The 23584-nt window shown below is 37.8% G+C and overlaps 1 protein-coding gene across 7 annotated transcripts in view; it reads right to left on the reverse strand.

Moving 5' to 3' along the window:
• CREM (cAMP responsive element modulator) overlaps nt 1-23584 on the reverse strand; it is a 29517-nt gene that overhangs the window by 4373 nt on the left and 1560 nt on the right. For 2 of the 7 annotated variants that reach the window (XM_019616336.3, XM_019616335.3), the window contains exons 1-5: nt 19441-19496; nt 18742-18865; nt 9377-9468; nt 9098-9234; nt 5278-5466 (exon numbers count right to left, since the gene is read on the reverse strand). In XM_019616336.3, coding sequence (XP_019471881.1) covers nt 5278-5466; nt 9098-9234; nt 9377-9468; nt 18742-18865; nt 19441-19481 — 583 coding nt within the window. In that variant the 5' untranslated portion in view covers nt 19482-19496. Of the gene's footprint in view, nt 1-2365; nt 2577-5277; nt 5467-8849; nt 9235-9376; nt 9469-18741; nt 18866-19440; nt 19497-23291; nt 23371-23584 lie in introns of those variants that run through there. The other 5 variants (XM_085227072.1, XR_014884181.1, XM_085227071.1 and 2 more) reach the window with 5 other exon arrangements.

Raw genomic sequence — 23584 nt, forward strand, 5'->3', positions numbered from 1 at the left:
GGAAAGAACTCGGTGGAGGACAGCCTTGGAGCATGGCCCAGCAGCCTTGGTCTTCTCGTGTATCACTAAATGAATTAACCCTTGGTTTGAGTTCTTCCCATCTGCTAGCAGCCCCAGCTATGTCAAGGAGACATAACTCTAGCTTGGTATTATCAAAAATGGAATTTTAGAGTGTCTATAGGCTCACTGGCCACATTACATGCATTTCATAAACACTACCGAAAGAACTACCTTCCTCTATCTTCAAAAAAGGAAGAAAAAAAAAAAAAAAAAAAAGATTATCTTGGATCACATTACAAATCCAAGTGAAGCATTTTGTAGATCAGGTCACAGGGAAAGACCCATTACCCAGGTCACCTCCACCTGGCAACACCAGCTGCTTTGCTGCCTGTGCCTGACCTCCCCTCAGATGCTTGCCAACAGCACTTGCTGCTGTGAGAAGGACTCTGCAATAAAGTACCTACTGCATACTCAAAAAATCCCTATCTCAGCTGGGATCAGCAAGCACACAGTAAGCAACAACACAGCACATCAGTAGTTTGACCAGCTTCCAAAGTGCCCAGCCCTGCCTAACAACTGCCTCGCATATGAATCTATGAGTGTGGTAACAGATAATTATTTTGGTGCTACAGACCACCACAGTAACATTTGTTTTACAGGAAAGTGAGTGATATTATTGCTAAGTGATTATTTCTAATTCTGCAAAAAAATTTTAATAGCTTTAAATATTATAACAAAGTACTGTTTCTCTTCAAATAGACATTAGTAAAACTGAAAAGACTCTAAAAAGGAAGGACAAAAAAACCTAAAAAAATTCATACTGTTTAAGTCCATTAATAATAGATGTACTACATAGAAGAGTACCTTCCATTTCAGTATCTGAGACAAAAAACCCACACCTTGGTCCAGGCCAACATCTCTGTAAAAGCAGTGTTCATTTCTAGTGAAACTGCATGAGGCTTTAAAGGCATTGCTGCATACCAGATACAGGGCTGAGCATGTTAACCAACCTGGAATTGGTGATTTCCCCTAGCACATGAGCCCACATCATCCTTTCTTTTTTCCTCTTAAAAATTGCAAGGGGAAAAAGAGAATCTTCAGAAACCTATGGCTTTTATTTGAGTCTTCGAGAAAGTTATTAGCAGGAAAACAAACAAAAATTACATTTAGCAGAGCACGGTTACCTTTGTAAGTTAAGCTCTGAAAAGTTAAAAAAAAATTACAGAAGGCATAAAAAAATAAAAATATAATAACACTCCAACACTTTGTAATCCAACACTTTGTAATAGCAAGCTCTTGGAAAAAATTACTTTCTGAACACTAGAGAGCACCCTACACTGGAGTTCTTGTAGTGGCTTCCCAGGAGAAAAGAACGTGATACATGTTACGCATTAGTGTATCTATGCTCCCTTCCTCTGAGTCATCATGTGATAGGACTAAATTATCAGAGGGCTTTCAACTTCACCACTAAACTAGTTAAGCAAGGCATGAATCACTATTCTTCGGAGCACAAGAGCACAAAAAATGGACTCAGAAGATAAGTATCTTCAGGCTGATGAAAAAAAAAAAAATAGATGCCAGCACCGAGCAGCACGTAGGTACCGGCTGCAAACTGGTTAACAATACAGCTCAGCCAGAGGCAACTGACGAAGCAGAAAGGAACTGACTAAATCACAGCATGACTTGGGGCTGACGTCAATGTGTATCTTGTTTGGAGTTTAACTTTTCCAGTTCCCTACTGCAACACGATTCCAGGAAGCCTAATGACGTCAGCCTTTTGAACTTAATTAGCGGAGGAACAGACCATTTCAACAGCGGAGGAGAAAACACACAGACACTGCAGTACTTAAAACTGCTGCTTTTCTATCTGCTTATGTTCACTATTTTCCTTAATAAGGAAAGTAAAAGGGTTTATTTACACGACTGTAACAGCATTACACCTTTCTCTTACAGCTATGCTTGAGCCTATTCTAGCTATTGAATCTACAGGGTTTATTGCTAAACAAAAAACAAGTGTCATTTCTACAAAATAAAATACACAATGACAAACATAGCCGCTATCTCCATATTAAAGGATTTCAAAGAGTGGTGGATTTTTTCAACAGAATCTTCTGTCAAACATAAAAGATTCGTTACCTGCATCAGTCTGTGCAACAACTCACACACCAATTTCTTCCCCCCAAATGAAACTGATAAAATTACACAGAGACCCAACACTGCCCAGACAGAGCTGGAACCCAGCTGTGTCAGTTGTGAGAGATTAAAGAGTTACAGCAACAAGTCAAAAAGAAAAAATGTCACAAACACCATCTAAGCACTGCTAAAACAGCCACAATATGCAGTAAAAGACTAACAAAACGTTTACCTGTTTCATCTCCTGTAACAGCCATGCTCAGCCCCTGCACGCACAGTTCTCCTGCTCCTCTCCCAGAGCTCAGCATGAACTGTTCTAAACTAGCAAGCATGTGCAGGATTACAAGCAAGAGCACTGACATCACAGTGACCTCACTTGCCTACCACTGTCATTAATATGCTCAGTCACTGGAACAGCTCACTGAAACTGCAGCCCAAACAACTGCTGCTCTTCCAGTAAACGTTTGGTGTTTTTTTTTTTCGTTTTTTTTTTTTTTTTTCCTCCCTTCCGTATTTCTGTAAGCCCAGCTTTGTTCTCTTCCCTTCAATTATACATAAAGCTACAGAAAGCACTCACCACAGAGCTGGCTGTCAAGCTAGACCAAGATACACAGAACCAACTGACAGAAATTAAAATACTCATAAATGATTCAGAAGGATTAAATCACAATCGGACACGATCACAAACAGTGAAATTTTAAAGGGACACGTGCAATTGTTTTGGTTTGAGCAGCTCCACCAGAAGGCAGAACTCGGACAGACGTGTAAGGCAGGAGTGCTTAACAAGCTGTAACAAATACCTAAATGAAAGGCTACATACAGCTCCTCGGGGGAGGAAGGGGAAGGGAGGGGGAGACCACAGCCCACTCGCTTCATTTCAATTAAAAGCTTCAGAAGAGACTGAAGAAAACCTCCAGGGATATCAGATGCTCTATCAGGCAGAACAGTAACCCTGAATAAGGGCAACCCCTTCACCTATCCCCTCCTTTTTCACAAAGTGCAAGGGAACTGGCTGGCTTATGAAAATAAATAAATCAATGAACAAGTGTCTCAGCTTTATGAAGGCTGGTGCTTCAAACCCACAGTTCAGGTACTTTTCTGCACACAGAGCATAGCCAGCTTTTAAAGCCTACGTCTGTGATAAACCAATTTAGATTGGTAATACATCAACTGTGGAACTATGCCAAGGACAGCAAAAATGAAAGCATCGGTGCAATAACGGATTCTCCTTGTCATTCTGGGACCGCTTCAGTGTCATGTGAACAGAACAGCAGAACTGAAGTACACAAGAAGTACCAGCATAGATCTCTCAAATATTTCATGTTATGAAAACACACCTTGATCCCAACAGAATACCATTTGATGCAACTTTCCAAAACTAATTTTCACTAATAATTACACACTTCATTTCCTTCAGGTGGCAGAAAAATCCTGGATCCGTCTTAGGAAACCATCATGACATCAGAACTGCCCAGTTTTTCCAATGAACGTAAATCGGTAGCTAACAAAGTATCACTCAGTTGGATCACCCAGGGATCTCTGCCCTTTTATATTCATCCTTCAATTCCATCACAAGCCCTCAGAAAAATATCAAGCATAGGTTGAAGTTGAAAGTTCACTAAGCAGAATGTTGTTTTTCTATTCTAATCTACGCTATCACCTTATTAGGTGTACAGCGAACCACCAGGTGTGCACTAACAACAGATGTTCATAAATTACATACCTACAGACTTTCTGACATACCAAGCAATGTGACCCGCAGTAAGGACCTGCCAGCCCATTGTTTCACTCCATCAGGAGTAACTCAGATTTGTTGATGATATGTGCTTAGCAGAACAAGATCTCTCTTAGCTTAAATATTCTCAGGTGTTTTCATATCTCTTTTTTTTTTTTTAATGTGTTCCAAATGATTTTTCAGTACCAACAGTGTATAATAATTTGAAACCTCTTTTGTTGTGATCATTTCTGAGCTCATGACCACTTACTATTCCCTTTGAATTTTCTCCTTTATATTTTATCTAGAGTTTTTCTTCAGAGTCAACAACTGTAAGCCTCATTAAAGCATTAGAGTTTGGGCCAAATGAACTCTAGGAAACTCTAGAAAAATTCAACTTCTCTAAGTATGAACAGAAAACAAATTAATTTAGTTGTAACTATCTAGAAGGTTCCAGAAAGCTATTCAGCAGCTATTCAGTAATCGTCTCTGAATCCATTTTGAAAGCTTCCATTGCAAGTGAGGCACACTCAAAAATGTTCCACTGCCAGAATGGGAAATTTGGATGGAGAAAAAACAAATTTGGCTCTTTAGGCTTTGCTAAGAACATATTCCTGGTAACACTTTAGGCAGATATAACAATACTGTATGCATTGTGAAGACCAACATTTCATTTCAGGGTTCTTCATATTACAGTTTTAAACTTTCCTTGAAATGCTTTTTAAAAGTATTAGAAAGACACTGTATTTCAGCAAATACAGTTAATTAACCAGAGCCAACAGAAAAAAATCAGGTTGAGACTGTACTAAATAGTGGTAGCAAACAAATTCAAGTATTTACAAACTATTAGCTTTATTTACACCCTGTGCTTCCTTTACAGAAAAGAAAGAAAAACATCCACTTAAAGATAAAACTTACTCTAAAAATATATATCGGGGAAAAAATCCTTAATCTGGACTTTACCATTTATCTCAGACTAGAACAAGGTAGGTTTAGATTAGATCCAAAAGAGAAAATCTTTACTCAGATACAGACTTCCAAGTAACTTCAAAACCCGTGTTGTATAAAGACTAAAACTGCTGAAAAAAACAAAATAGTTTTATGTATCAAATGAAATACAGTTTGAACTGAGATGATGAGGCTGCAACAATGTCTTTACTTCAATTAAACATGTCACTTGAAGTCTGGACAAGGAAATTAAAAGCAGAGGGTAATTTTATCCTGTTATTTCCTTCTCATAGCTTTTTTGATCCACAGAAATGGCTGCTTCCTCAAAGAGAGAAACTCAGTCTCCTTCTAAAACTCTCTTCTATCTTGGTATACATAAACATAAACATTTCATAGTGCAATACTGTGAACACAAAACAAAAAGTCTAGTAAGAATAAATGTTTCATATGAAAAAAAAATGCAGTAGACTAATAAACTATACCTTGAACAACAAGTTGGCTTCCAGGAACAAAAAACTGTTGTGTACCATCAGATGACTGTGCTGTGTATTGCACAATGGTAGCACCCGGCTGAGGAGCTCCTGAATTTGTCATTGTTAACGTCTGCAGTCCCTGGGCACCATCAGAAGGTGGATTAGAAATCTGGATTGTACCACTTGGAGTTATAGTAACTAAACATGAAAAGAAAAAGACAGGTTAGTTAGCAGTATGCCTTTACCATCACAGCTGCATATCACATCAAATAAGTTAATAAATATATAAAAATCAGTTCAACTGTTGATTCAGTTCATGACCCAGCAGTTTCTAAACAAGAGTGAATGTAACTTCGGTAACCATTTCCCCTACAGGACTGATTCCTATCATACTAAGATCATGACATTCCTCCTCACCCTATCAACTATCCTGAGCCCAACCACGACGTAGGTATTTCTTGTGTTGGACCTTTGCTCAAAATTGTGGCTTCACAGAAGGCTATAGAATATTCCCAGACATTCCTTGGTCTTGTACATGATGCAGGTGGATATAAGCAGTAGCTTCTCCTCTAGCTACAACTGAAGATGAAAATAACACAATTCTTTGAATATGATTAACACCTCTAATTCAGAAAGAGGTTAGATCTTCCCTTCTCTTCCTAGACAGGAAAAAGAAACTAAAAGCTGCTCTTTCCCACATTTCCTAATTCTTCAATTGCTAAAAACCCATCCTAAGACAGCAAAAAATCCAAATAGATGGCAAAAGAACTTGTTACTTTCATTTTTCCTGCATTACTCCTGGAAGAACAACAGAAATTGCACAAAGAGGCAGAAAAGAAAGGGGAGGGATTGTCTCTCTCTGTCTCTCTCTCTCTCTCTCTCACACATACACACACACACACACACGTGCGCACATACCACCACACAGCAACTATGCAAATAACTCTTGCATGTGTTTAGGCCACCACCACAGCTGAAGGAAACCAATTTTTTTCCAGTATTCAATAACCAGTATGATAGAATTACAGCCAGTAGAGTCATTTTGTAGCCAAGACAGGCTACCTTACGAAAAGATATCTATTTTCCTTACAGAAAGATCAACATCCCTGTTGATGGATGTTATGGGGAAAGATATTCTATCTGGCTGGTCGTGCCCGTCAGCCCGTCTGCTTCCACAAGTCAAAGCCAAGAAGTTCTAAGGAAAATGGTATTTGGAAACCATGGCAACACAGCATTTTGGCTGGTGTAAAGTAAGGAAAGAACAGCCATCACCGCTGATAACAGAGAAAATATATTTGATTTTAAGATACATTTACTTATCCAGTTTTTCCAAAAATAATCATTCCATGTCTCCAGACACCAACATACAGTCAAGATCACCTTTGCAGCTATTCTGCCTCTTCTACACAGGAATATGGAGAATATAGAGAAAAACAAGGAAATAGTAAATTCAGTAACGTATGTTTTTTTTAAAAGCAGGCCACAGTACAGACCTCTACAGTGACACTGTGAGACCACTTCTTCATTGCCACGCACACCATAAAAAGCTTTATAAACTGCTGGCTGCATACACAGCAGAACCCATGCAACCAGCAGTGGCCAAGGAGAGAGTACTCAAACAGAATAATGATAAGTAGGGATAGAAAAACAACTGACAGGAAACAAAGGTAAAACAGATACACATAGCAAGCTCCTGCTTCATATCCAGGAATCCACATTGCATTCCCACACAGCGTCCCTGCGTTTAGCTGACAGCAGTTGCTCAGAATGACGGGCAGCCAACAGCATGGCTGATTAGAAATGTTGTGGATCTGTGCCTTTCAACTGTAAGAACCAGAAGTAAACCGCCACGCTTTCCAAATCAGGACTGCATTTACTACAAGAAGATGACCAACCTTGCTACCACTTGAATCCAACCACATCTAAACTTTTCTGACAAGGAGTATCTTTGAGCACTTGAGCAATGAGCAGGACCTAAGAAGAGTTTAATATCATTTTTTACATCAAATATCAAAGTAATGAATTGGATATGGAAACCATTTCTGGGAAGACAAGGCTCTCAAAATGAATTTTGTCAAAATGATTTTTTTAAGCCGGAATCAGCAGGACCAATGAAGACTGACATCCTGAAGCAATGTCTCTTCACATCTGAGAACACATTAAATAAATAATTGTAGAGACAGCTCTCTTAAAAATACTTCAAATATTTTACGTTACAAATAAAGTGTACTGAATGAAAAAACAGAATTCTTCTATGTTTGGTCCATGCTAAAGCCAGGCTTAAATTAAGATAAATGAGATTTAATTAATTTTTTATGGATTCTGCTAATTCAAGTCCGTTGTTGGTGATGCTCTCTGCTTCTTGATTTTTCAAAAGTTGAAGTTTGTTTGAACAAGGAAGAAAAAAATGAGAATTTCATTATTCTTTTACACACTTCTCCACGATTTATATTTATGATTTATAAGCACATTCAAACTAAAACATCCTTTAATTTAAGAAGTGAGAATGGTTTCCCGCAAGATATTGCTAGTTAAACCACAAGTCTGGTTTCCCAGAGCAATGCGTGATTAAGAAATCCAAAGCCTGAAAGATTTGAAGGCTCACTAGAGCATGTTGCAAACTCTATAGAACCTGGAAGGAGTGCATATTTGTCTAAAGCTAAATCAAAGCCAAACAAACAAAGTGCCACCACCACACAAAAAAATAAAATAAAATTAATTTGATCAAGGAGAGCTGCAGATTCTGGACAGGATAACTACCATTTAGCATGGCAAGAAATTCATGGAAAAGAGTAATTCAGATGCTAGCAAAGTCCAAGCAACATTACTTTCTATGCAGAAGAGTAGATATATGCAAAGTCTGCTGTCTCAGATTTTATAATGAGTTTAGTTGTACAAATTAAAAATAACCGAAGAAAAGTGACTAGCATGTGGCACAGAGGGAGCTGTTCTATCTTTTTTATATTCTGCTGTTAGTGTTTTAGTAGATACCCTCTGCCTTCAAAAGACTTTTTCAGAAAACAACATGCCTTTTCCAATTTTCCTGTCATTATATCAAAGGAAAAATACCTGCATTTCAGCATGCTTACACCAAGGAAGGTATTGAAACAAAAGTAAAAAAAGCCTGTAGGAGCAAAGCATTATCAAACACAAAATTTAAAAAGTAGTTTTAAGGAAGGTATCTCTTAGGTGATCAATGACTAAGCACAAGAAGCTATGGGAAGTGAGCTATGCCATGTTTTCAACATAAACAAAGAAATGAAGAAAAAAAAAAAAAGTTCCACAGAACTGAACTATGAAACCAACTTGGAACTTGATTTTGGATGAAATAACAAATATTGGAGACAACAGTTTAGGTTAATGTTGCAGTTAAAACAGAGTTAAAATGTGACAACTGAAGAAAAAGAAAAAATTTCCTACTCCAATCCCACATTTTAAAAAACTACCTCACTAATTGTTATTTCATGAGTAACACCAATACACAGCAAATCACAGTACTAAGAAACTGCAGGGATTTATAACTGCACATTCACATACAATACAGACCAGTGCCAACATCTGGCACAGCACCCAGGCCTCACCTCCACATTTTTAATGCGTAGGAATCCCAGAAGGACTAAGTCAAGTAATCAACGAACACTATAGGAAAAAGACTAAACGTTTTTCGTGCCCACATCAGGAGAAATGAAATATAAAAATCAGGATTAATTAGAAGTATGGAAGTTCTCATTCTTCTCAACAAGACATCTCTATTTCATTATGAAACTTTAAGAAAAAAAACTGTTCCTATTTTGTTCTGCAACAAAACACAGTATCTTTGCAAACATACTGAATTGCCCTGTGCTAGAATGATACAGGCTGCTTGGCATGGACAGTGGAGAAATTCCAGCTCCTTCTTCTTCTGACTTTTCTTCTTCAATCCTTGGGATAGCAGGAGTATCTGAAGAGAGTTCATTCAAAATTTTTCTGAAATAGAAAAAGAGATACTTTTATATATTTGAAATTCCATACCCATGGGAAGCTAAGTCACTGCCTTTGATCAGACAGTTTTGCTGTTACACATAAGCTGAAGTTAAAAACCAGCAAAAACAAAATGAAAAGTCCTTACCGGTATGAAGGCCTTCTTGAAAGTATTTCCCTACGTTTTTGAGTATCAGTTATCTCTTCTGATTCTGCAGAGTCGTCTGCAATCGATGCTACCTGTAATAGCAAGTTTCTAATATTTATAACTTCATTAAAAAAAAAAAAATTAAAAAAAAATTAAAAATCCTTTTGTGTTTGCATACAGAAAGTTGATATACCTTTTTTAAAATTACAAATCACAGGATTTATAATGTCTCTTTCTACAGTACATCACCAATTGTGATTAGCAACACAAGCACTTAGGTGACATCTTTCATTTGGAAAAAAATAAATAATAGTCCACATCACATTTCTTTTGAATGACATCAGCAAAAGTATTAAATACAGAAGATTTCTTTAAATGTAATAATATTACAGAATTAGGTTGAAAATAAACATTTTAAATACAGAATACAGCATTAATGCACCTTAAACAATAGTATACAATACAGAAACCTTTTCACAATCACACCAAAACTATTTAGAAAAGTAGTTTATTTAATTATACATTTATTAAATTATACTTATCGGTACATTCATACAAACAAATATGCTGTTTAGCAACACCATGCAAGTTGTACAAACTCCTGAAAAGTTCACACTGCCTCATTTTCTCAGAACTTTATTAGCATTATTTTCACAGTTTCTTTTCTCTTAAGAAAGAGAATTCTTTTCTTTACACTGTTGTGATTTACTAAGAGATTAAGACCTGGGGCTGAATTGCACTCTTTGCCAGCAGTTAGAGTATTGCATGAAACAGAAAATGATTACTGAACAAGACAAGCATGCTTGTCTGTTGATACTTACAACTACTCGGAACTATTGGTGTATATGATCCAAAACTGAAGCAGAATGGTGACATTTGTGTGAAAATAATCTTTTACATAAAGATAGATAGATAGCAGTTTCAGATGTAGTGCTGTTTTAAGCTAACACAGGAGAGTGACATGAAATATGATTTAAGAAACTAAAAGGCTCAAGGGTTTGACCTGGGTGCAGTGGAGACTTCCCTGCAGCTTGTGAAAGACAAAAAAAAAAAAGACAAGCCACAACAACATACCCAAACTCAGAAAGTAAAGTAACACAGATGCCAGGCCTGAGCAGTCACCCAAGAGAAGAGCCCTACCGTGACCTGCTGGTCTATCAGTCCTCGAGGCTCTGTCATAAACCTTGACAACTAAGGCACCATTCCACAGCCAAGAGCTTGGGCAGTATAATTCAAAGAGAGTTTTTAATCCACAGAGGAAGGGAAAAAAGAACTCGTCCCAGGACAAACAGCAGGAAAACAAGATGTTAGAGGCTTTTAACCTTCTCATTCTATTCATAACCACCCCTTCATTGAGAAGGCAGACTAAGAAGTCAGAAACAGTAGTACTTTGGTAAAAGGATAAGGAAATCACAAGAAAAAGGAAGCATTTTTATGTAGAAGAGATTTTCTGCAATAAAATTCAGAAGTTCTAATTTTTAAGAAGAAATTAGACAAATGTAATGTATGTTTGTTCTAATAGCAAGCAACCATGTTTATAAGGCTTCCAAATGGAAACCATTGCCATTTTTTCCCAGCCATTAGACAGACTTTTCCAACTTTAACACACTGCTCTGCAGTTGAGCAAAAATAACTTTGAGCTCGTGCCCAAGCTGCCAAAACCTGATACACTGCAGGGGAGAAGCAAGAAGGAAAGTCAAATCTGAATTGTAAACCTTCTTACAATTAAAACAACAGCAGTAGAGCGAAGAACACAATACAGGTATTTTTTCATCCAAAAAGCAATGGCGTTAACAAGAAAAAATTGTAACAGTTTCAAGCTGCAGGTGTCTGAGAGAGAGGTCATACAGGCTTTAACATTGGTCTTCAGTTTCTATTCGGCTGGTTTTTAATTAAATTGTTACCATTTTCCAAGTCTCCCACTATCTGGCGTAGACAGGACATAAATTAAAGCCAGACAGTCTGGAGAAAGTGCCAGGTGGCAGGATAAAGTACTTAAGAAGATCACAGGAGGGCCTAGCAACCTTTGTAATGAAGTCCTTCACAAGACTCTCTTTTTTTCCTACCCCCTCCCTTCTGGTAGGGTCACGTTATTCTCCATTAGCATGCTCAAATGAAAGCAAAGCAAAAATCTGGAACTAATCAATATCAATCAGAACAGCTTTCCCATCTCTACTCCTTTGGGAAAGGCAAGGTCAAGTTGACACAATGGAACAAACAGTTGATTCCCACTCCCCTAAGACGACGCAACAGCAGTTGGCAAGAGATGCTGGAGAAATTCCTCCTTCTGAGCTCCGAAGAAAGTACTTGAGTTTTGTGTGCTATGTCCCAACTATATCGCCTTTAAGAAAAGCAATGACAGAAATTGGGAAAGACTGAAGTTTATTATTTCACTCTGGCAAATTACAGTTAGAAATAAATCCAGAGGAAAAAAAAATACTTTTGAAAGTTTGAAAACTTCAATCTGACTTCAAGCTTGACCAAACACAAGTCCTTTGCTATCTACCGAGCCTTGTCAGTAGTGAACTAGAATTTCAAAACCTTACCGTATCCCATTGTGTACCCCTACAATTAAGATGCTGAATACCTCACAAAGGTTTCATTCTTGTTTTCCAGTCTCTAAGGTAAATACACTTACATATGACTTTTATCTACTATACTTAAAAGCTACTCTAAAGTTTCAAATGTTAGAGGCTGCTTCTCAAGAAGACTGACAATGCACACACCTTTTCTTCAACATGTTGCAATGACTTCTGGTAGAACAGTCTAGGTGTAATTTAACTAATCTCTCTTTGCAGACGTGATCAATTTTACTCACAAGAAGCAATTCAACTTACATTTCATGGTCAGTTTTTAAGAAAACTGGATCAAAAATATTCCTAACTACAAAGAAAAGCATGAACTGGAGGTCTGTAAACATTTTCAAACTAGCACAAAATTATATTCTCTCAAGTCTTTTTCACTATTTAAAAGCTCTGGAAATAATTAATCATTTTGCAGCAGTCTGTTTTCAGCACGCTAAAACATAACTTTTTGCCAAATAAGTGCTTCTTTTGAAGCTGCCCTTATTTTTGCTCTTTACAACTATGCGGCCACAAAAAGCAACACCACACGATCCAACAGAGCCTGCAAAAGCAACAGGCAATCATTTAAAACTGTTTACTTCCATCATATCCAGATGCTCTCAAAAACACAGTATAAAAGACACTCGCTCATTTTCATTAGAAACACGATGTTCATAGAATCAAACAAAACAGAAAAACTGCAAAATGCACTAAAACAGGTCACGCTATTACACAAATTTGCCGTTGCACAAGTTCAGGTTCCGACACACAAGTTCTTAAAAGATAAACAGGAAGCACGAAGGAATCGCTACACAATGCCTGTAGTGCTGCTACCAGTTGGCAGTTTGCCATCGTGCTGCTCCCCACCCCCTGTCCTACAATGTGTAAGTAAACCTCCCGGCACTGGTAGGAATGAACTGACATGGGGCACAAATAGCAAGGAAAACACAAAACTTCATGAAAACAGAAGAGCAGAGCTGACCTGAACAGCTTGCATTCGTTGTGACTGAATGACTGAGGGCTGCGTGGCTTGAATGACAGCCTGGCCATGAACTGTATGACCAGGAGACAACTGCTCCAGAAATAGATACTGCTGGAGATCCTTTTCCAGCACTTGAAGCAGGTACAGAAACCAGCAAAGGCTACAGTCGTGGTGTGTAAGTGACATGTCTGAAGACTTCAGTAAGGACTCTTAGAAGCAATACTAGAACAAGTTGGTTCTGATGTGGTATCTAAAACAGCTCAAGTGTGTGTACTTATCACACACAGAAATACACTAGTTTTAGCAGGAAGAAATTAGTATCTGTCCAAATGATGTCAGAAACTTAAACTGCCCTCTACTGAACTGAAAACCTTTTTAATTACTTTCTTCTTTTCCTCTAGAGACTTCACGTTTTCAATAAAAAACAACCCTAACCTATCACAGACTAAATCTGCTGTTGCTAGCAGGAACGTTAGGAAGAACCTCAAGTAATGTACCCAAAAATAGCAGAACTTATTGAAGTATGTTGCAGTGACAATACACAGAGGAGAACGCTCTTAGTCTCACATCCAGAACTGTTTTTGCTTTGTTAAGCTAAAAATTTAGTTTCAACTTTTGGTCTTGAGATAGATGTCTCAAAGGGATATGATAATTTTTCAGATTGGAAGAAAATAAAGTATTTAAGCAATACATGGAATTCCAAGTTGTTTTAGTTTAATAAATCCTCTTTATATATTCTACAATAACAAGAAAAGCAGAGTTAGAGTACTTTGATATGACAATAAACAACAGACGAATCTTAAACTTAGCCCAGCTGAAGAAAATGGTGGCCTTGTTCTGTTTAGGAATACATCCGAGCCCTCTTCCTGATGGAAGAGGTGGTCAGACACACAGCATTGCCCAGCCCACGGTTCTCAATCATCAGTACTGAGCTGAATGTGTTAAGTAGTAAAGAAACAGAGCAGACTAAGAAACAGCTCAAATTTATGCTACTACTGTTAAATCTATTAACAGAGACAGAGATATCAAAACGGAAAGCGTTATGATTAACCTCAAGTTCTTTGTGATGAAATATCCTGAAACTCAATGTGAAAAGGAAGAAAGTTACAACTTCCTAAAATCATACAGTAATATTTTTCAAAGAGGACTACATTAAAAAACTCTAATTTCTACATGCATGAATAAACCCTAAGTAATCTAAGATTCTGCTATTTTCCCTTTCTTTCTCAGCCTCAAAATGTGAGTAGCAAAGGTAAAAATTGATGAGAGTGAGAAGAAAAACATGATTAACATTGAATATGTAGAAGAAGATATTTATAATCATAGAATCATTCTATTTAAAGAGTTTTGTATTTTTCTATATTCACACTGTAGGTGATTTTTTTTTTTGAATTCCATGACTTTTAAGTTGCTTGTTGCCTAATAAACTTTCCTTTCTTGAGACAAGAGAAAGTTGTTGGCTACCATCAAGACACACTACTATCAGGAAAACCAGATGTTGGCTCAAATACCTTGACAAAACAACGTCTCTAGGAAACAGAGACAGGATCTTGTCAGCATTCACTACATAATCATTCAATTGTTGTAGTAAACTGATCAGGTTTTCAGGAAATAAGACAATTGAAGGCATTTCTAACTCTCAAATGGAAACAATCACTCCTTAACTGGCATTAAGTAGCAACATGTAAATAAAATATATACAAGCTTATACCTCCCACACAATAAAACAAATATCAACATTATCATCAGAAATACATCTTTGAGATCCAGAATGTCTCAGAAGATCTGAAGAGTATGATTTACTTTCTGTCTGGCACAATTGACGTCATCCTAAACCCAAGCTTCAAGGAAAGAGCATGGAGCAGTCAGAACAGTCCCAGAGCATGCTAACCTCTCAAAACATTAAGAAGGCAATTCCACTCAGCCTTTCAATTTGCAGATCTCAAAGACAGCAGTAATATGATACAATTCACTAGTGCATCAGAAAGAACATGCAGAGCACAACACACACAAAGCAGTACAACATGAACAATATATTAGTTTCTGTGTTCAGTACACAATGGGTCAGGCACATATAATCAGGAAGTAAACCAGCACTCAAAATTAAGAAACACTGTATTCATTTAAAAGCTTCTTATTCAGTCTAACCACACACAGAGGGGAAAAAAAAAGACTCAGCTAATACTCTTAGAATATATTTTACAGCACAGGAGAAATTGTTTTGTTCCTATTAATTCCGATAGGAGATTAAATGGGGAGTGGAGAGCGCAGGAGGAGAAAAGACAATGGCATCTTTAAACCTGGATCAAACAAAAAGTGATTTGTTTGTTCTTTTATATCTGTTTTAAACATCTCTATTTGATCACTGCTTGCTGGGTTTTCACAATTACCTGGAGGTTAAACAGCATGCACATTCATGTTATTGTAGTTCCTATAAAGTACACATTACATTTGTGATCATTTTGTTTTAGGTTTGTTTCCAAGAACAATGACTTAGAAATTCTAACTTCGTACTTTTCATCTCTTTTATAAAGTATTAAAAATGTTAAAATAATTTTGATTCACACTTTATTTAGCATTATCTTTAAATTGAACACTTCTGTGTTGGCCAAAATACTTCTGCGTTGTGAGGCTCAGTAAAATAGCCTTGGCAAATAAAAAAACAAATCAACATACAACATTGCTTTCTGACATCAGTGATGAGCAATGCTACCTATGACATCATCCTCCAAGGGACGTCTTGCACCAACTGAAAACCATCCACAAGCAATTCAGCAATACAGGGGGTGAGGGGAGATTAACACATGAAGCACCTGAGCAAACAGTGTAAGAGTTATATTTCAGCAACAGCAAAGAGATTTTAGATGTTGCATTATCCTCTGGGGGTCTGAGCTGCACTACAGTAGTCTAATCACTTCAACAGATACCAACTAGATATTCTGTCATAGCAATATGGGTTCATACTCCAGATGTTTGGAAATAAGTGATTCTTTTTCCAAGAAAGCACAAAAACATAGTAAGCAAAAAGCACCCCCAAAAACAAACATGAATTATCTTCACTGAGGTATGCATTCTTTCAGAGAGGTCACTTATCAGTCCTCTGACTTCAAGATGCACAGTCATTGAACAGCTGTACACGAACACATGAACTGTGTACACACACTCTCTTGTCATTCAAGGTCAGATAACTTTTCCTACTACAGAGTTTACACTCACAGCCTACGTTTCATAACTCAAACGTAGCTAGTACGAAGTAAGGTGCACACAGCTCCATGTCATTTCTGTTGCAGCTACAGAAACTAAGTGCTACAAGGACTCCAGAAGTGAGGTACTTCAGAAAAAAAGAGAAGACAGAGCAAACCCACTGTGAATTCACCTAACAGGAAAGTAAAGGGCTCATCACACAAGCACTGCCTAGCTTCTTGAGGAATAGCTGAAGACAGGAAAGTCTTGGCTAATTGCAAAGCTAATAACAGTAAGGAAACACTCAGGTATAAAGAAGTCAAATGACTGCTCCCAGCCATTTGGTGAGAGCATACCCTTGAGGAAGGGCACAACAGTGACAAAGCTACAGTTTTGTAACACTCTAGTATCTACTTGGAAAAATGCCCTGGACTTGCACGTGGCAGGCTGGTTTTAAAACCATATTCAGAACCGTATGGTAAGCTTCAACAGTGCTCAGTCTCCTGGGATGAAGATTTAACCCAGTTAGGTGCTGAGACACCCAAGGAGAGTGCCCTTGAAATGCTAAACCTGAGCAGTCTCAGCTTGCAATGGCTCCATCCATCAGAAAAGTCCCTCTAATCCCTCTGACAGCAGTTCTCACATTGTAAATCCTGACCTGAGTCTGGTTCACGGCCAGCATTGTGAGGTCAACCAACAATATTCTGGATCAAGGCAGCAAGCACAGCTCTAATAATAGACAGAATATGACAAATGCAAGAGGTGATACAAAGAACCTACCAAGGATGCAGAACTGAAGGAAAAAACAAAACAAAACAAACAAACAAAGAAAACAAAACTGAAGGTACTTTATTACAATTGAAAAAATTCTAAATAGATTCCTCCTCCGTTTTTATACTTAGTATATTTGTCTGGCTGAGCACAGGACAACATGCGGTGCAATACAGCTTCTAGAAATACGGCAAATGGAACATTAATCATTAATTTCTCTTTAAATAACAACGTAACTGTTTCAAGTTTGATATCATCAATGTGATAAGGATATTTTCTTTCAAATCAACTTACTTCGTTTAAAAGCAGCTCTACATAAATAAGTACCTATGTATATGAGACAAAACCCATGGAGCCTATATAAAAAGAAGTTGAGAAATTTTCCAGCTCATACCTCTGTTCTTTACCGAAAGCATGAAGCTTTCTGTATCAGCTTCCAAAGGCAACTGGATTCCCTCACAGCTGCAAGCTCAGTTCAGCTCTTCAGGCCTTCTAACCAAAGTGAGGAACAAGCAAGTGTGAACTCTGGACTGCTCTCCTGAGGCTTCAAACTGAAACACACTCCACATGCTCTGTTTTGCTGCTAACTGACAGAGATTCAGCAGTGCTTCCAGATGTATTAGCTTTAACTGAAAGACAAAAAGGCCTGTGCCTGGAATGACTGAACCTCATCAGTTATCACTGTGCAGCACTCCAGTACTGAGATGCCACCTAAGATGAGATATTGATCTGTATGTAAAATCTATTGTTAAAATACAAAATTTGGCCTGAACCATCAAAGACAGACAAAATGAAGGGGGGAAATCAGCAAAGCAAAACAAATACAGTTTTTGACTTCATGCTCCATTCAAGGAAAAAAAAAAAAAAGACAGGATTCCCAATGATGCAGATATCAAAACCACAAATACCAATGATAACAAACATAAACAAGCATTCAAAAACATTTTGCAACCTACTTGGCAACTAAAGATCCACAAAAAGCCAGCTATATTCCCTCCTGAAAATAAACCTATGACATAAGTCTAGTACATAACATACCACATATATGACACAAAATAATTAAGCCCTTTGTTGGAACTGTATTACTAACTTCTAAATTCTGATGTGGAAGAAATTCTCTAAGATAGGCTTGATTGCTTTCTTTTCATATCAGTTCCTTTATTTCACAAAGGGTTTTTGCAGGTTCTTCTAAGGGGTCTACACAACATCCCAAAGCTACAAGGCTTAGCACTGCCAAGAACGTTCTCAAGTGCTGAATCTTTCAGTGCTTATTTTTAATGATTGAAACTTGTCGTGCCATCTTTATCTCTTAACTACCAAAGAAAAATCCAGGTACAATCACTATGTAGAACACGTACATTTTAGAAATCCAGACACTGACATCAGATGCACAAAGATGAAAAGGAACAAGCATAAATTAAAATTATACGTGCAAGATGAAATACATTCTATACAAAAATCTAGGAAAGAACCACAGCTATTTTTATTCATTTTCATTATACAACACATCTTCAAAATACACGATTCTGCTGTTTGATCTTTGGGCCACCAACTCTTTAGGACCCTAGATTCAGTTGCAAAATAAACATAATCTTCTGAGAAAAGTGAAAAATATGCCTAATGATCATTTTGAAAAGCGCAAGCTCCTAGAAGAGTTACCTTTAAAAGATCTGATTAATACTAGCTCTTTGTTAAATATAGCAGGCATTGTTTTTTGGTATACATTTGCTGTTTTTCCTATCTAATCCAAGTCTTATAGAACACGAGAACTTCAAGTTGCGTTTTTTGCAGTAGACAATAAAAAACCATAACAGTTGTGGATGTCAGTTTACTGACTCTTCCCAGCTCTCCACACTCCAACTTACCTGAGATACTGAGGAAATCTCATGTTTGTCTGGCTGACAGCGATTGTGAACAGCGTCTCTATCTGGCATAGAATCCACTGCGTTATCATCCTGTTGTGATTCAACCATTTCCATGGTCATCCGTCTAAAATTAAGTACATACGTACATAAATATAGCTGTATGCATACATAAACATTGCTGTATGAAGGGTACATCAAGAATCTAGGTAGAAAAGAGCAATATCAGACTATTTTATACTTGCAGCAAGAAATTAACACAAAATACATAATCTCTCTCAAAACTATTGGATTAATGGAAGTTCTTCCAATTCAACCATACTAAAATCTTCATTCAGATAGCCACGAGCTATCAAACATGCCCTCTGGAAAGCCATAAGGCTCCCACAGCAGCCAGCACCACCTGCAGTAGTGCCTCGCGCCTCACACCTCCCAGCAAACAAAGCTCAAGCTGACCTGTGGCCATGTTCTGGCACAGCCTTCTAAAGGGCTCCTGGAAAACTGAACCCAGTCTGGGATTTGTGTTTGAACCATCCATAAATAAGTCGTGGCTCAAGACCCTCAACCACTCTTCTTGTGCTTTTAAAAGGACGGCAAGTTTCAAAGCTGAATGAATAACTCTCTGACCCTCAATTTAAGTTACAAGTTTAAACTCAATAGGGAAAGCTTCTAAATATATCTATCATATAAGTGCACAATTACCTCTCAGTTGTTTTTTCGTGTTTCTTGGCACACTGAGTCATAATGGAAGAGATGTGTGTCTTAAAACAAGGTTCTCTCGGGCTCCCTCTCTTTACTATCACTCTCTGTGCTGACAGTGTGTCATTGAACAAGTGATGTCACAAGCATCACCATGGCAGCAGCGCAAGCTACAAACAGAACCAAGACCCAGGGTGTAGACATGCAGACCACACAGCACGCCCCATGGACGTGCTCCCCACTACGTGTTGTGTCAGAGAAGGAATTAAGATGATGAAAGGAAAAAGTGATAAAATTATGGTTTTAAGAGGCAGAAAATCTAGCTTCATGAGTTCAGATCAGATGGGTTCAGTCACTGGGCAACCCAGCGTAACTCAACCTTCAACTGTTTCAACCAACTGGTAGCTACTGGGGTTTTTTCCATAAAGTGAGACAGGGCACAGACCAGGAAACGGCTCTGTTAACTGCCCAACACTGAGGCTCCTGAACTGTCCCATAAGTTAAAAGTTAATGGCATAATATCAAACAAAACAAACTCAACTCCTTTTATGACATGAAAGCATTGCTTTTACCTGCACAATAACCTGTGATCACACAGGTCAGAAAGGAGTACAGCTAAATGATAGAGAAGCACATTTCTAATGTGCAGCCCTCTCAGGGTACTCTGCTGTCCAAATTTAACAGGCTGCTTTGCCAACAGAGCTTCAATTTCAGCACTTAAACTTGTTGGGGTACTTCAGTCAACAGAAATTACATACTCTAGGCCAGTATCAATTCAGGTAAAATTATTAATACAACATTTCATCTTTCAGCATTCCTGTCTTCTTAGTTATCACCGATTAATTCTACACAACTTAATATAATCTAATTAAAGGCCTACTAAAATTCATTAAATTAAGCAACTTGGAGAAGAATATATTCACCAAGTTTTCCATTGTAATTTTCCATAACAAGATGTTTATCTTATTACATCATTCCATTTTCAGATATGCACTCAATACAACAGAGAAAGAGCAGAAGCATTCCTCCTTAGTAGACTGGGAACATTCACACAGACCGAAGCACACAAACTCTATCCAGCTCATCTAAGAATGCCTCCATAAGCTTTAGAACAGCTCACACATCAGGGAAGATTAAAAAACACATGTGGGCTGGCACCACATTCATTGCAATCTCTTCCTATAGGCAGGAATACAGTCAGAATTAATTCACTTTATATGGGCCACAAAGTATTTTGTTGTCCAAAACCATCTGCCACATATAACCCTACTGCTGGGGGAAAAAAATAACAAACAAGAAACCACACACACACACACACACACACACACACAACAAAAAAACAAACAAACAAGTACTTTCATCTCATTGAAAACACTTCATAGAATTTTACCTATCAAGAGCCAGCCTTCATTTTGTGAAACCCAGCTTTTATTTTCTTAGTGTTAACTTAAGGTCCCGCAATCAGTAGGGGATTATCAAAAATGTTTTATTTTACTACTTTGACTATCAGCACCTCCCTCCCAAAACTCTGCCAGCTGCTGCAGTTCAGTAACTGGTGGCTAATAATATGGAAAAAGCATCAGCACAGCCAGCAGGAAGTTATTCCTACGATTTCACAAAGAGTAGCACAGGGAACAGACTGCATTTTGTAAGGTTATATACATTAAATTATGCTCGTCATTGTTTACTTATGTCAGTGATATGGCAAACATAATTAAAACATGACATACATGAAAAACTCAAGAATTAAAATATATTTTCCATCTTCAAATGTGCACATTTATTCTGATTCCTAACGAAGACAATTGCTTATCTTAAATCTTCAGCAAAGTGGAGCAAAATCTGAAAATTTGTTTTCGTCTTTAATGTAGGCTTTGCTATTGTTGTTTTAAAGCCATTAAGTTCAAGACCATAGCAAAATACTACTTCTGGATAAGCTAAAATCCACTTCTTTTTGAAAACCTGCTGATTCTAATATATTTGAAAACAGGGACTTGAGTAAAAATGCTGCAGAAATTCACCACTTCAAGTATAGTGGTCTAACTTCAGCCTATAACATCAAAATAACAACACTTCAGTGATTTTAAAGGATTTAGCTTGGTATAAAACTTCTAAGAGAAATGTAACGGAAGGCATATTGTAGGCTGTTCATACATCATTCATACATGTTACGAGATTAAGAACCTTCAACAAAACAGGGGATTACCAGACCCGCAGGCAAAGGTCACCTGCAGGCACTGCAGCCTCCAGGGCAAGAAGGTACACAGCCACATCACCCCCTGTGGGCCCGCATGCACCCCAACACCATGCAAAGGAACTTCTGAATTTCACAGTCCAATCCAGTATCACTGTCAGCGTGCTCTCATAAGCACCCAGATTTCTGTAACTTGAGCTGCACAGGTTTTTTATTTCCTGTACCATCTTGTATATCTTGTATATATATTTAACCACGAACACACTGAAGTGGGAGCGGATCATGATTACGTTTTACTAAACCAACAGTAATACCGACTGCTGTAAAAAAGCACCAGTTTAATTCAGAAACTACAATTTCATGCATCTGTCACTCAATCCCTTTGCGTTGAAAAAGAATAAATCTGTTAGAATTTTCCTGAAGTTTCAGAGTAAAAGAAATTTTCTGTCAAGCACTTTGTGTGGGTGCATCAGAATTGTTTGACATCATATGTTTAAATTAATTAGTAAAGTCTGTCCTATGTATAATATACTAACCTTCTTCCTCTTTTAAGGTAAAACTAAGCAAACAATTGGTTTTAAATTGGTTTCACCCTAATTTAAAATAATGTGGTTTTCTTCATTGTATGATTAACTATGTTACAGAATCACACAGAATGGCACGGGATGGAAGGGACCTTAAGAGATCACTAAGTCCAACCCCCTGCTAAGGCAGGTACCCTACAATAGGTCACACAGGTAGGTGTCCAGATGGGCCTAGAAAATCTCCATAGAAGGAGACTCCACAACCTCTCTGGGCAGCTTGTTCCAGTGCTCTGTCATCCTTACCATAAAGAAGTTCTTCCGCATGTTAGTATCGATCTTCCTAAGTTCAAGATTTAGGCCACTGCTCCTTGTCTTATTGCTATGCACCACATACAAGCTTTAATCCTACAGTTAGTATTAATACATTGATTTCTTACATAGTCTACCTTCGTTGTTTACCATCACAGAGGAATAAATTTAAATATAAGGCTGGATTCTTTAAAAATTAATAAACAAGACATATTCCAGCAACCCTTCCCAGCCATACACACACATACTCCTAAAAAAACAACAACTGTGAAGTAGGTAGTAACACTTTAATGTGGATTAGTACATATTTTATAATTTTTTATAAATATCTGAGGTGTGGAGGGCAGAGTGGTGAGGCCAGTCTCTTTTCAGTGGTACGTGGAGACAGGACGAGGGGAAACGGACATAAGCTGCAGCACAGGAAGTTTCGCACGAATGTGCGTAAGAACTTCTTCATGGTGAGGGTGACGGAGCACTGGAACAGGCTGCCCAGGGAGGTTGTGGAGTCTCCTTCTCTGGAGATATTCAAGTCTCGCCTGGACGCCTACCTGTGCGACCTGGTGTAGGGAACCTGCTTTGGCAGGGGGGTTGGTCTCCATGATCTCTAGAGGTCCCTTCCAACCCCTACAATTCTGTGATTCTGTGATATTTACTACAGTCACCAATGTAAATGTGACCAATGTGCAGCAGCTAGGGGCAGGTAAACACAGATTAAGATGCAGACTCAACACACCAAAAGCTCCTCCAGCTGCTAAAAGCAGCACCACCCACGGGACAATATTGACACTTGAGTTAAAGGAAAAGGTAGAGAACTGGAAGTCATTTACCTCAAAAGGTGTGAACCTTTTAGCACTTTTTGTCCACAGATAAAAGGACAAGGAGAACATCTTATCAAGACATATTGTTCTGTAATAAAGATCACAAAAAAATCATTTTACTCCACACCAACACTGTCATTAGTTTGATGTCAGTGAATATTAATGAGTATTTAATGTCTGTAGGTGAAATTCAAATGTGCGAACCAACTAAAGTAGAACTTTGCATGTAAGACGTTCTAATTAAATACCGAGACATTTGAAAAATAACTTCTTTATTTCAACAGTACTTCATACATCAGAGA

The sequence above is a fragment of the Meleagris gallopavo genome, chromosome 6 (assembly GCF_905368555.1).
Source record: "Meleagris gallopavo chromosome 6, MGAL_WU_HG_1.1, whole genome shotgun sequence".
In the NCBI taxonomy this organism is placed as follows: domain Eukaryota; kingdom Metazoa; phylum Chordata; class Aves; order Galliformes; family Phasianidae; genus Meleagris; species Meleagris gallopavo.